General features: G+C 42.0%; 2 protein-coding genes across 2 annotated transcripts; one reads left to right on the top strand and one right to left on the bottom strand.

The window, feature by feature from the left end:
- Positions 1-2252: 2252 nt before the first annotated feature.
- msx1a (muscle segment homeobox 1a) lies at positions 2253-9038 on the top strand. The gene is made up of 2 exons (XM_038697837.1): positions 2253-2926; positions 3136-9038. The coding sequence occupies exons 1-2, from the start codon at positions 2494-2496 to the stop codon at positions 3552-3554; spliced, it is 852 nt and encodes a 283-aa protein (XP_038553765.1). The 5' UTR covers positions 2253-2493; the 3' UTR covers positions 3555-9038.
- A 3047-nt stretch (positions 9039-12085) lies between these two features.
- On the bottom strand, positions 12086-14864 carry LOC119885830 (cytokine-like protein 1). Its single transcript, XM_038696088.1, has 4 exons — positions 14563-14864; positions 14408-14452; positions 13037-13183; positions 12086-12937 (listed from the first exon to the last, which is right to left on the bottom strand). The coding sequence occupies exons 1-4, from the start codon at positions 14719-14721 to the stop codon at positions 12836-12838; spliced, it is 453 nt and encodes a 150-aa protein (XP_038552016.1). The 5' UTR covers positions 14722-14864; the 3' UTR covers positions 12086-12835.
- Positions 14865-14876: the final 12 nt, after the last annotated feature.

Raw genomic sequence — 14876 nt, 5'->3', positions numbered from 1 at the left:
GAGACAAGGAAAAAGCAGCGATGAGTAGGCTATATGAGCAGCTTGCTCATATTTTCCTGGTGATGTGTAGGCCTGCACAGTCTGTGCGTTGCCACACCTCACCAAACAGCGCGCGTTAATGCGTCTCGCGTGTGTGAGCCTATTTGCGTTTACGCGGACTTGTTTAACTAGTCGGGGTTGGAGGACTTGTTTAGTGTCTGAGTCCCAAGCAGAGGGTACATCAGAAGGACGTGGGAGCCCGGAGCCTCGGTGACTTCAAAGCCTTCGGTGCCACGCCACTCGTTCCAGGTTAGAGGCTTTAAGTGTTTCCAAACACCGCAGCTGCAAGCTGAGCCTTGCTACCTGCGTGCGCGCGCACACACACACACAAAACTAAATCCAGGTTATCTGTTGAAAAAATGCAAGACAACAATAAGGGAGTTTAAATAAGTATGTGACAACCGGAAATCACTCTAGATCAAGGCTACCTATTTTGCAAGAAATTGTTTTTAAAGAAACACCTTTTACTGATTTATTATTCTAATCATTTTAACAATATTATAGCCTACCATTTATAAAAGCAACACACATAAGAAGCCACATTTCTTTTATTTGATTCCACTTTCGCTAACATTAGTCCGCCATAATAAGATCCAACAGCCTATTTCTGCAACGCCTCTACAAATAGCAAATTATTTACCTTATCCTGTCATCTTTATCGCTTATACGTGCAAAACAGGTGCCTGCGTCCCTGGTAAAATCACCATGTCACCTTGAATTTTAATTACAATGTTCAAGCGAAGGAAGCCATTTGATATTTCAACCATGACCAGACTGCACCACAACAAGTTTAATCTTTATGACGCATTTGGTTCCAAACGTGGGGTCTGCGGTACCCCTGTGGTCCTGGCTGGGTTATTTTAATTCCTAAAGTGATGGCACGGTGACAGATAGATTAAGAGGATGACTGGGATGGGGTGTAGGCCTACTTCACACATCGCATACTCCTGCACAAAGTCATAACAACAAACACCTCCTCAGCTCTGCGGTCTGATGTGGATCTTGGGAAATACTTGCACCTAGGAATCCTTTTCAGTAGGCCTATCGCGACACTCTGAGAGTAACCAGTGGGCGCCGGCCTTTTCTTCTGAGGAGCTGTACAACGCCGACTAGGGCGCTCATTTGAATAGATGGGAATGGCTGAGAAAAAGCAAAAATGTTTCAGGCTGAATGGCTCAGTGTCCCTCGGCTAGGGCGGGTGGAGCAGGAGGCGGCGCTGCGCTCTCGGTGCGGGTTCAACTTCTTCAATAGTCTCCCTAAAGTCGAGCGCTTTGATCCGGGCGCTGCTGGCGCCTAAAAACAACATAACTTGTCTGTCCATTAAGGAGACTGACAAATCGTGACAGATTGTTTATGCTTGGCAATTAGCGACGCAGTCGCTTTCCTGGGAACTGGCTACACAGCAGAATAAAGGTGATCTATGCATGTCTTTACAACAAGGCTTTTAAATCTAAAATTAAGAGCAGCAACACTTTTGGGTACAATATCAAACTTTATGAGCGCATCAGTACTTTTCCATTCTAAATGAAATACTATAGCACATATTGACATGTTTTCTGTAAACCATAATAACGATTTTTTAAAATCCCACTTTTTATGGACTCCTAATAATGAGATTGGACCTGAGGTAGCCTATAGCCAGGTAAATCAATGACAGTCTTGGGTTAAATCTCTCCTTGGCTCCACGCTGCCCCCCTCTCTTTCCCCCCGACGCCACATCAATTTTGACTTTAATGGATGTAGTCAAAGGGGAAAAATCCGAGTGATCCCTCCCCCAAGCCCGATAATTACCCCTAAATGACTGCGAAGGCCTGTGTGTTTCAATCTGATTAGAGCCCCGCAGCCATCAATAAACAGCGCGCTGCGAGAGGTTCATCGCATAAAGAGGGGGCAGTAAACTGTTGTGCAATATTAAAGACTCGCATAAGCAGTTTGAGCACATAGCCAACGTCAGTCCTCATATGGGTCGATCTGAATAAAGCTGGTCAAAATGTTTGGGGCAGGAAAGTCAGGCCTATCAGAGATCATATAAACATGATAGGTAATAATAGAAATAATGCACATGACCCAGTTCTAAAATGCCTAACGGCAGAGTAGTAACGGTCATTTCTGCATTTCTGGAAAGATTTTTTTTTTTGTGGGATTAAGTCTTGATGAAACCATGGCCCATTAAGAGTTTGTTGTGTTTATCTGAAGTTGCCTGTTTAAAAAAGTACCTATTGTTAATTTTCCCACTCTGATTTCTTTTTTGTCTCTCGCCTGGACCAGCCCATCTCGCCCCTGATTGGCCGCCTCTCTCCCCACGCCTGCCTTATTACAGCCAGGCACTCCAATTTGGTCACATAAACATGAGGATACCGTCACCTCAGGGCGCACCGCAGTAACGTTGTGCAACTCTTTCAACTATACCCACGAGAGTCAACTAGCCACCTCAGCCGTGCCAGTCGGACCTGTATGGCCCCATCGATCGCCATGTCAGCTTTGACCGCTGGTTTGAAAACCGAAGACTTCCCTCCCCGCTCGGTTCTTGTCAGCAGAGACGACATGCAGACCAGCCTGAGCCCCGCAGAGGAGACTATGAAACCCAAAGTTGCAATTTTGCCCTTCAGCGTCGAGGCACTGATGGCTGATAGGAAACCCAGGCGAGAGGTGGAACCCCCGGATGCCACGTCCGTTCCCGGGACGTCCCAGGCGCTCGGAAAGGGCGCAAGGATGGGCTCTTTCGGCAGTCTGGATACTTCAGTTCCTGCTTTAAACATGAGCTCCACGTTTTCAGTGGGCGAGATCATGAACATGCCAGAAGACGTGCTGATTAAGCCCGAGAGTCCGGACAGTCAAGAGAGGACTTCATGGATACAGAGTCCTCGCTTTTCTCCCACACCTCCACGTAAGTTTGGTGTCAGTACACCGCCTAGATTACAGAAATAAATAATATCTCAGTTAAATATCTGTCACTTTCTGTTATTAAATATGTTGGACGCGTGTGGCGAAGGATTCCTTTCACACTCACACAACTTTTAGGCTACTCAATTCATTTGTTTGATGTTGCGCATTGCAATCCAAGGTTTAAAATGAAAGCGTTTTGTCCTCTTACAGGAAGGTTGAGTCCTCCTGCCTGTCCACTGCGAAAACACAAGACGAACAGAAAGCCCCGGACCCCCTTCACGACGTCCCAGCTGCTGGCCCTTGAAAGGAAGTTCCGCCAGAAGCAGTACCTTTCTATCGCCGAGCGCGCAGAGTTCTCCAGTTCCCTCAACTTGACGGAGACCCAGGTCAAGATCTGGTTTCAGAACAGGAGAGCCAAAGCTAAGCGGCTGCAGGAGGCCGAACTTGAAAAACTGAAAATGGCAGCTAAGCCTATGCTGCCTCCAGCTTTCGGGATTTCCTTTCCTCTCGGTGCGCACATCCCCGCGTCCTACCAAGGCTCGCACCCGTTCCAGAGGCACTCGCTGCCGGTTTCCCCCGTGGGACTGTACGCCGCTCACGTCGGATACAGTATGTACCACCTCGCTTGACGGGGACGGAGGACGAGGGGCACGTGCAGTAGCACACAAGGGGGTTTAGGCTACTTTCTGAGGGCCCCGAACGAGAGGGGGCCCTTTGGACAAGTGAGATGAGAGTGTACTAAATAAAGAGACATCCTGGCGGTGAGCTCAGTGTCACATCTTGTCAGGGGGCCAAGACCTCCAAACAGACCCCCTTCTGAGGACCTTGAAGTTTGTCCACTTCTCTTGACCTTGCCAGTAAGTTCACACACTGCAAAAATAATCCAGCTTTATTAGTCATTTAATCTCGAGTCTTAATCAGTTTTTGTCAGCGGACTTGGAAATAATTATGCCAGTCAAGCACGTATTGATACTAGAAATCTTCAGTTCAGAAAAATAATCTGAGCGTGAGACTAAATGACTTTAAGATGGACATTTTTGCGGTGCAGAGGTGGAAAACAATTCGTAGGCTTATGACATATCACGAATGGACAGTTAAGTATGGCCACTAGGCTGTGCAAAAGTGTATCAAAGATAGCCCATTCCTCTACCTTCATGGCTGCTTACAGCCAGGTAAAAGGCTATTACAACGGCTTCTGTGAGTAAGTCAGAGACTGCTGCGCCGCTTGACAAACATAAGCTGGGCTTCCATCGCATCTGTGGGCTGCTGTCACGCTGCAGAAACCATACTTTTCATATCAACGCGTCACTACAGTGGGTTACTGAATCCAGTGTCAATGAATGCTCTTTGCGAATTTGGAGAACCACAGCATTTGTTTTTTATAACAGCACTGTCTGTTGGAGTGATTCCCTTCGGAAGGGATGTGTGTACTGTAAAATAATGTATATTTGAAGAATATCCTCATTTATTTTATGAATATATTTGTGACATAACTTAACAATAAATTGTTTATTCTTTTTCATTAAGCAGTTTCGTTTTGACTGACACTTGCAGGGTGCCTGTAGCACCAAAATGTGACTATTGTGGTCGTTTTATAAAGCCGGAGGAACCAAGCTTGGAAAATATTTCTTTTAATGGTGTAATGAAAACTTCAAGTAATAGCCTACTTAATATTTTACAATTCTAGAGGGAAGTTTAAGTCTTTGTGAGTTCTGTAATTTCCTGGACATATCATCTTAAGATTAACAAGTTGGGGGTAAAAGCAGAAGGGAATAATTATTATCAGGCCTAAACCGTATTAAATAATTAAAAATATGAATAATGATCAGCTTGACGAGAGCATAATTGAAATATTATGCCTTTTGGAATGTCAGTGAGATGGCCAAAGGCTTTATGTGACACACACTATAACAATATTGAGAAAATAATGCCCACCTTTTCAATTTATCGTCAGGTATTCGATAATGAAACCATTCAGGCTTGCGCTCCAGTATAGGTATATGCACCCTTGCAATGCTAGTGTGCACTGTGAATTTAAACTTGTCAGATGTTATTTGGTGGAATGTATTGCCACAGCTGTTGCCTATTGCTTTAAAATAACTAACCTAGATTTTGTTGGCGCCAGAAGATTTTAGGGGGTGGGAATTGGGGGACAACCAGTTGTGCTGACTTCAAAACACACCGACAAATATTGGAGATAAATGCTTGTAAACAATCCACCAGAGTGTCATTACTGAGTGTTTAGGGTGTAAAATGAGCCAAGTGACACCCCATTATGGAGAAGACAGGGTGTTAAAACCAGTATGCCACTCCTCATATGAACATATTACCTTACTGGAACACATAGCCTAAAGCAAATATGTTATCCTTCGGTTGAACGCTGGAGTCATTTTCTGCCATCAGGAAGACTTAAATGGCAAAACAGGCAACAGACAAGGGGAAATTACAGGCCCCTCCGCAGCAGGTTTTAAATGCTTTCTCTCGAGTTCTCTGCCATTCAGGCAGGGGTTAAATTGGAGTAAAATAATTGCTGTAATGAGCAAAGAAGGCAATCTGCCGCAGACGGAGGCCGGCTCCAGCCAGGCTGTAGCTCCAGGCGAGGCGGAACTTTTATCATTCCTAAAATGTCAACGGGGGACTGGGACGGGCAACACTTCTCCTCTCTGTGCTGTGATTTTTTGCTCCTCAGCGCTGACAGGCTGCTGTCCTAAACAAGGGCCCAAATGTAGGCATTTATTGAGCTATTTCTCAAGAATCACAACACGCTTTTAATCTCCCACCCAATCTTGCCACATCTTTTAGTATCAAATGAATTACACGTTTATTCTTGGAGTTTATTTTATGGTGGATGTTGCCTGACTAAAGGCCAGATAGTCTATTTTTTATTTATTTAGTTGGTGTGTTTTCCTCTGACAATCTCTGCTCCATTTTATCCACGAGGCATAAATTAATAGCTACAGAACCCCTGACAATAAGTTGAAATCACACGGATGGACGCTCAGTCTGAAAAGAGTTGAAACTTGACACAAAAGAACCAAAGGGGATCCGTTCATTCTTTCAACTCTTTCATTCTTTTGTCCCCGGCTCTCCGTATCTTGCCAGAAGCCAAAGAGAAAACAAAACTCACTAGTTTATATCATCCAAAAGATCACAGGAGGCTGTTTGACTCTGCAGTAAAAAAAAATCCATTGATCACTGATCCCCAAGAAAGGAAAATGGGTTATTAGAAGTCGCCTAGACAGCTTGGTTAAATGTTTATTAAAGCAGAGAAGTCAGTGGAAAAGACCTTTAACCTTTATTCAGTTGAGACATATAGACTATGTGACTTTTTATAAACTGAATTAACACAGGCTATTACAGTTCGTCGAGTTATATGTGTTTATTCCTTAACAAAGACTGTTACAAGTGGACCCACTACCCAGGTTTTTATTGCGACATAGCCTATTAGGCTAAACCAGAGTAAATTACAAATCTAGGCTCACGTTGATTTTCTTCAGTCAAAACTGCTGGTTGCTTCCTTTATGATCTCTGCGGAAACAGTCTGCCCAAATGCAGTCTCTATTTACCGCCATACTCTAATTACCCTCTATGATACCTGATTAATGAAGCAATTAGATTTGACCATATTTAATTTGACACGTTTCATGGGAGTTGCTGTTTTAAGTGTATTCATGTCATTTGGTTCTTTACAAATTCGCAACAAATGTCTGCTCATGACTTTTTTGTGAGAAATAATATGTCAATACATGTTGGCCTGGCTGAGTATAAAAGGGTCATCAGGTGCTGTGAATTCATTCAAAATATTAGACAAGGTGTTGCAAGACATTAGCCTTAAGGCCTTAACATGTCCATTACAACCACTTGAAATGTGGGGAAAATAGATCTTAAACTAGTCTCCAGTCCTTGTAACTTTCTCTGTATCTCCCAGATACCAAACCACCACCTTCTGTTCAGAGTCGGAGTAACATTAAAAAGGCTCGTTCTTTTCGATCAAAAAGTATAACGTTTTAAACTAAACTGAATTCAACAAAAACTAGCTTTATAAAATAATATTTTAGTGTCATTGCCAGAAGAATCTTCTTTGAATAGCCTGTTGGCTTTGGGCCTTTTCAGAAAAATGTGGTGCAGGAGTGACTAAACTAGGCTATAATCATAATAATGTTTTATCTAATAATAAATACTTTTTTTTTTTTAAATTTTGCTGTTTCACCTTCATTATGGCTTCTTTCTTGAAGCATGTATCCAGTTGTCTGCTTACTATGAAATGTCTTTTTCTGTTCATGTAAAAAAAAGTTAAAAGCAAAAGGCACATTTTCGATTAAATTAGCCTACTCATCTGTTTTTCACAACATGTGAACTCTGAGTCCTGGATATGAGAGAAGATCTTGGCTAAAATAAAGGCATTAGGACGCAAGGAAAATATTTATATTTAACTATAGCCTATAGATTAATAGAATGGCAGACTATGTCCTTGCTCTGCAAAGTAGCCTACAATGCGGTGGGAGTCCTCAGTCACTCAGAGCCACGTGCTGTAAATACTGTTAACAATGCAGCAAGAACACTATAAATCAGTGTTACCAGCAGACACAGCCATCATCACCAATTTCTTGCGGCTGCCAATACACCAAAAATACCTATAAAATCAATCTCTTGCAGAAAACCACATGTTCTCTAGGTAACGAAACAGAAATATTACAGCCAAGACATATGTAAAGAAATGAAATGCAATAAGCTCACCATGAAGTAGCCTAAGTATTGAGACTGCCACACAGTAAAAGTCAATATTAAAGGAAAGATATAGTCCTAAATAGGCCTACATAATTGAGCTGGACTTTTTAGAGCCACGGATGACTATTTAGCTATGCTGACAGTCAAGCAGATGAATAATACATTTTGAATTGCTTGCTTATACAATTTATCACTACCTTGTCTTAATGAGTTAGGCTGTAGGCCTACCGCCCATGTTGATGAAAGCAGCTTACAAGCAGAGCTAAGCTACATAGTTAGAACGGATTAATTAAGCTAATGAAGAACAAAGATGATATAGCCTAGCCTTAATTTTGTGGTTATAGCCTATCCTCAAGTGTCCGCTGTCCTACTTGCCTTGAAAGGTTTTGATTGACCTACGTTCATGACCAGATTTTGGCCACTTACACTGAAGGCTGAAGTTGTGAACCTCCGAGATACCAACAGAGTGATCCCCTCTGACTGACTGTTAATGGCTGTTCGGTCCTTCTTCACAGACTCCGGTGACCCTTCACTGAATAATTACTTCAGCGTGTTAAATCAGTGGAACAACTGTGCGTTTGTAAGGTACATTTACTGCTGACAGGAGGGAAAGCTAATATGTGAGAGTTTTGAATCTCACTGGTTGAACACTAACACGCCCCATATCCACATTTACTGAGCAGCATACAATAGTGAGGAGAGTGTGCCAATCGCCTATTGGAAATTAAGGGGGAAACATTTTCTTATGTGGCCTAATGAGGCAGCATTTCTTTTTAAGATGCAATAAAAGTGCTAAATGTGATGGAAAATTGCCTGACCCCCCCATAAACAAAAGTGAATCAAAACTGCATCACCGTCCCTTTAATGATCCTTTAATTAATAGGTTTCTGATATGTCCTTTACAAGGCAATTTAGCTAATTCAACAAAGCAGAGAACGATTACTGTCACCCCCCGGCAAAGTTGTTTTTTTTTTTTATTGTGCAGCATTTAGCATCTTTCCTGCAGTGTCGCAGAACATTAAAATTGTTAAATTACCTGGCCGCCAGCGATTTATATGTTCTGTTCTCGTTTTGCCTTAATGCTAGAAAATCACGTGGATTCTGCGGCCCTCTAATGATGATCAACAAGCGCAGCAATTAAGCTTTATAACCGCACTGTGGGCTGATTTCTTAACGAGCCACATGCGGCTGACTAACATTTAAGTTTTTGCAGGGTTGGTTAATTAGCAGTGAGGGGTTCAGACCTGATGGTTCAGAAGTGCAAGAACTTGATTCTTGGCGCATAAAAGAAAAACTTGCTTATTGCAACATGGGCCAAGCTCAAACTTAAACTGCAGGCTGTTAAATGATAATAAAATGATTGTGATGTGTTGTAAGATTCTCAAGACTGATGTTTTCTTTGACTCTGGCTCAGTGTTTAAAGAATAATCAAATGGCAGCTGGGTGTTGTGACATGATTGTGGATTGTGATATATAACAACAAAATAATAATGTGCCATTAGATATTTTAAATAAAGCTCTAAGTTTGCTAATTGGAAAGCTGTTACATTATCAGAAGTTTGAAAATCTCTGTGAACCCATGTGTCCCTGCTTAATCGCTTATTAATGTAACATTTTGTGTTAATCTCTCACTCTCACCCTGTTCTCATCACAGCAAGAAAAGGTTTGAACCTTTTCAACATAGCCTAATGGCTGCAGATTTGACTCTGTTTCCAGGCTGCAGTACTGCATCTGTATTTTCAAATTATATTTCAGAATAAAAATGTAAAAAATGTTCATAATTACTGTCAGTGAAACAAAAACACACACACACACACAGAAAGAGAGAGAGAGAAACAGTCAACATAAAATAATGAAAAACCATCCTCATCTGATCTAACAATATGGAACTACGACAACCAGTGCCACCTTGTGACAGATCAAGGCACTGTCAAACTCCCCTTGATCATAAATAATCCAAACGAGCAGTATTGGATGACCATTGCATGTACCCTGCTCACCCTCCAGAAGTGACAGATGGTCCTGTTCCACCACATCCCAAAGGTGCTCTATTGGATTGAGATCTGGAGGCCACTGTGGAACTGTGGAGGCCACTGGAGTACAGTGAACTCATTGTCATGTTTAAGAAACCAATTTGAGATGATTTGAGCTTTGTGACATGGTGCATTATCCTGCTGGAAGTAGCCATCAGAAGATGGGTACACTGTGGTTATAAAGGGATGGACATGGTCAGCATCAATACTCGTGGACGATGCTCAGTTGGTAGGTAGGAGCCCAAAGTGTGCCAAGAAAATATCCTCCACACCATTAAGCCACCACCAGCAGCCTGAAACGTTGATACAAGGCAGGATGGATCAGTGCTTTCATGTTGTTCACACCAAGTGCTGACCCTACCATCTGAATATCACAGCTGAAATCCAGACTCATCAGACCAGGCAAAGTTTTTCCAAACATCTGTTGTCAAGTTTTGGTGAGCCTGCGTGAACTGTAGCCTCAGTATCCTGTTCTTAGCTGACAGGAGCGGTGTGCGTTCAGAGATGCTATTCTGCATACCTTGGTTGTAACGAGTGGTTATTTTAGTTACTGTTGCCTCTCTGTCATCTCGAACCAGTCTGCCCATTCTCCTCTGACCTCTGACATCAACAAGGCATTTTCGTCCACACAACTGAACTCACTGGATATTTTCTCTTTTCGGACCATTCTCTGTAAACCCTAGAGATGGTTGAATGTGAAAATCCCAGTAGATTAGCAGTTCCTAAAATACTCAGACCATAAGATGACCAGATTTCAGAAATGAAAACCGGGGACTGTTTTGGTTTGGTGGTCAGAATGTCATTAATAAATATAATGTTATTAAATATGAAATAAAAAGGGGGGGATGATTTTGGTTTTATAATCTGTCAAATATTAATATAAAATATAAATGAAATCAAGTCATTTTGAAGCAGAAACCTTTCAGTCAATAAATATAGAGGCTGCAATCACTTCCTGGCAAGTAGAATATTGCATTTTATGTGTTGTTTTGGCCATTTGAAGGCATTTTAAGAGGTAAACTAATTGAGTTATAATCTGTCAAATATAACTTCTGAATGAAATCAATTATAATCAGTTTTCTGCGGTCTATCATTTTTCGGCACGACACATGTATGCTCTACTGTCGAGTCTTTCTGGCCACCTAAAATCTGATTTCAGGTCTGTTAGCACCTTTTACAGTCTATGATTAACACACAGTTAAAAACGGGGACATTTCCGGGGACAGCTCCAGACAGCCTCCGGTTTTGGTGGCCTGTCCCCGGAAAACAAGAAGGTCTGGTTACCCTAACAGACCAGCCCGTCTGGCACCAACAACCATGCCACGTTTAAAGTCACTTAAATACCCTTTCTTCCACATTCTAACGCTCGTTACAATCCACTGAGCCACTTCCTGTCTATGTGCAGATCACACAGTATTGCCAATAGAGGGCAGCACAGGCCATACATTAAATCAGACGGGCATACTTGTTGCCAAATCCAAGAAGCCCTAAAGCTGATGATACACGGAGCAACTTTTAGAGCAATCGTGCAGGGCAACGTTGCCATCAGTGATAATGAGTAAAGATTACTACTGTAATCCCCTTCCCCCACCACTCCGCCACCTTCCCCTCACCGCCCCTATCTGTTCAAAACATAGCCGGACTTGCCACTAGCAAGATTGCCCAGCAACATTGCTCAAAAAGTTGCCCCGTGTATCATCAGCTTAACAATTAACAAAAATGTGGCAACTGCGCCATTACTTGTCCACAGAGCTCTAATGGCAAGTAAAACAATGATGCCAATATTAAAACAAATCTGTCGGTCCTCACTGTGTGAGTTAATATTTTCTATCTGTATCCACTTGCAGGAAGAGAGTGGGGACTGTGGTTTGTGTCAAAGCCACAACGCTTACAGTTCATCAATCACATTTTCAAGTCACAACCACCAGTTTATCGTTGCTTTGTAGAGGGAAAAAGCTTTTTGTGCTTTGACCTAAACAATGCTAACTTAATATACAACAGTAAAAGTCAGCAATTGTGACATGCGGACTGAAAATCAGAGTGAAACTGACTTCACTCATGTCAAAAAAAATATGAGGAAGGGACATCATGCTGATTTACAGACATGAGCCAGTTTGGTCTCAGTATCAACTGAGTCTGCCAGTTGATTGAATCAACTGGCAGACTCAGCAAAGATGCTAAATGCTGCACAATAAAAAAACAACAACTCTGCCAAGGGGTGACAGTAATTGTTCTCTGCTTTGTATAATTAAATTGCCTTGTAAAGGACATATCAGAAACCTATTAATTAAAAGATCATTCAAGGGTCGGTGATGCAGTTTGAGATTCACTTTTGTTTATAGGGGGGATTCCCAGAATCAACTGGCAGACATGGAAATAACTTCAGACAACAGAACAAGTTGATACATAAAGAGATGTTTTATTACATAATGAGGGACATATATATGTATAATGTCATAAAGTATACATTAAAACAGGCACGTTTCTAATATGTCTATGACAGTGAGGGCTCTATTATTTTATATCGGGTTTGCTTACGGCCATTAGAAAATACTGAATACAAGCAGCAGCATTGTCGTAATTTCTTTGGTATAAAAGTTTTTTAAAAACTTTCTACGTGAGAAAAGTCTGAAGGAACACACCATACAAACCGAGTGCGAGAAAGCAATGCTTGGGACATCTATTTCTTACATAACAATTTCAACCACCATGTTCAACTCTTCACGTTTACAAAATGCTGGATAGTGCTCCTTTAAGACATCTTAGTCGGACCAGGGGTTATGGAAACACAACATATTTCTCTTAATTACACATGAAGCTTTGATCAGCCCTGGTAAGTAAGCAACGGTTAAGCCCTGCTCACAAGCATCTCTTATTGGTTTATTATTTCAAGGTTTTCATCGGCATGGTTGGCATTCAGCAAATTTCCTGTGGAAAGTTCTGCACTCCTTGCTGGAATGTAGCCACACATTTCCCCTAACATGAGTCTGCAGCGAACACAGAGTCAACTAGGTAAGACATGAAACAGCACTGCGTGTATTGCTTATGATGCTTCTAATGCAGTACAGGCTGTGGTGTGTGTTGTACATGCTTTACCACTCTACATATTGCTCATGTTTTTATGAATGTAAATGACCAATGTGTGTTGCTCATCGCTCCTCCTGCAGCAGCTGGAGCCTGTCCTCTGCATAGTGAGGGATACTGTGTCCAGTATCAATAGCCTCACAGTCATTTGTAAAAAACACCAGGTCCTGCCAACCAAACAAAGACATGCATGTGATTAAACCACTCAAGCTGGAAAACAAGAATATGATGGTGAAAAACTCGGCAGGCGTTTTAGATGTTCTTACCCGATAACAAACTCTGGAGATGATGGTGTACAAGTTCTGGACTTTAAGTTTGAGTAGCACCATCCTGGGACGCTCTCTGCAGGACTGGTCAGGATGGTTCAGCACCACGTAGAGAAGGTCACGGAGCTTGGCAGTGACGCACGAGTTCTAGAAAGATCAAAAAACTCTTTTAAAATGAACATCAATGATCACTGTGCACTGCTATTCACAAATCTTCTACTGAATTAGTCATTTCTTATCAGAGATTTTGTTTTTGCATGGCAGTATTTACTGACTGCAACTCCTTGTAGGTCGAGTAAGCTCTTCTGAATCTAGGGTACTCAGATATTCTCATAAACCCTCAACCATACACAAAAGGCCACCGAAACATACAAGGTAATATTTGGCACAGGAATAACAGTGCACTAATTTTTGCGTTGAATTAGCTTCCTGTGTGTGGTGAGAGTGAAAGCTCCTGCTCTTAACTGGGATCATTGTCTTGTTTGACTTGTTGAGTTTGTCTTAAATTAATCAGTTTCAATGGAATGTAGGCATCCCACTCACTGTTTAAGTGAGGCTTGCACACAAACGTTTTGGTCTACCTTGCTGTCAGTCACCATATCAACAGCTGTGGTCCTTATGAACAAAATGAACTGTCACAACACCTGAGCTATACAGAGTTCTGTAAATAGCAGTCTGTTTTATCCACTGGTTATGATGCTTTTGTGAAGTACTCACATTTCAGGTGCTGACCCTTTACCCTTATAAAGTCAGAAAGGTTAGTGACATAGTTTGATTTGAGTGAAACTGAATAAAAGTTACTCTAAATCTAAATCTTTTTGTTGCAATTTTTGCCTGTATTATTTATTAGCCATAAGGCTGTCATAAGCTCACAGTTGGGGTCAGTTTAATCAAAAAACCAAACACATTACACTGTGCTACCATTCTTTAATGAGCTGTCACCATCACGATTCTAGTAAAATGCATTGTGTAGCCGTTTTGTATTGGCAAACTTAAATTTTAGACACACACACACACACACACACACACACACACACACACACACACACACACACACACACACACACACACACACACACACACACACACTTATCCATTATAAATCGTGACTACAACTATTCACTTCCTCTCCTGGTTATTCCAAAAAAGACTACGTGCAGTAGGCCTACTTCCATATTTAAAGTTACTATAAGAGACAAAGAGGGACATGACTGAAAGTAGGAGGAAAAACAGAAAGGGTTAATGTCATTAGCTCTTAATATCTAACTGATATGCCTGGAAATAGTGATCAGTGGGTGAAAGGTGGTTGGAATGTCGGGAAAAAAATGTGTCCCAACATCGTATGCATTACTCCAACTGTTTTAAACTTACATGCACATCAAGGAAGACCGTAGGCAGAACCTCAGCACACGTTTTCTGCAACCCAACAAACATTATCATTAGAATACTAATACTGAGCATCAAAACGGGTTAACGCAACCGTGTCTGCACAATGTGACGATGCAACCAGACGTCAAAGTGCTTACCGTGCGATGGTACGTGTGTATTTTGTCCAGCAGAGCCATGATTTCTTTGCTCAGGCCGAGCGCTCTGGAGTAGCAGGTCGGAGGCGCGCAGCCCGACAGCCGCACAAAGCTGAAGAAACACACGAGAGCGGCGAGTCCCGGCCTCATGTCGGATATCATACGTCGATGTGGCTGCTCAGGACTGCTTTCAGCTGCTGTGACAGTCAACTGTGTTTGTACAGTAAAGAGGAGGACCTGCTGTAGTTATAAAGATGGAGTGGTGGAGGGGGAAAAAACGATGGACGATGACGTAGACGCGCAGCAAGGCTGAGGAA

This window comes from Micropterus salmoides, unplaced genomic scaffold (genome assembly GCF_014851395.1).
Source record: "Micropterus salmoides isolate LMB-PRFRI ecotype aquatic unplaced genomic scaffold, ASM1485139v1 Ms_hic_scaffold_4, whole genome shotgun sequence".
In the NCBI taxonomy this organism is placed as follows: Eukaryota; Metazoa; Chordata; class Actinopteri; order Centrarchiformes; family Centrarchidae; genus Micropterus; species Micropterus salmoides.
Note: the sequence above shows the minus strand (reverse complement) of the source record. Positions and strands in the feature narration are given on the sequence as shown.

Coding starts and splice junctions, on each gene's coding strand:
- LOC119885830 (XM_038696088.1), bottom strand. CDS start 14,721: ATGATATCCGACATGAGGCCGGGACTCGCCGCTCTCGTGTGTTTCTTC. Junction 14,453..14,562: donor TACACACGTACCATCGCACG/GTAAGCACTTTG, acceptor GTTGGGTTGCAG/AAAACGTGTGCTGAGGTTCT. Junction 12,938..13,036: donor TCTCCAGAGTTTGTTATCGG/GTAAGAACATCT, acceptor TTTGGTTGGCAG/GACCTGGTGTTTTTTACAAA.
- msx1a (XM_038697837.1), top strand. CDS start 2,494: ATGGCCCCATCGATCGCCATGTCAGCTTTGACCGCTGGTTTGAAAACC. Junction 2,927..3,135: donor CTTTTCTCCCACACCTCCAC/GTAAGTTTGGTG, acceptor GTCCTCTTACAG/GAAGGTTGAGTCCTCCTGCC.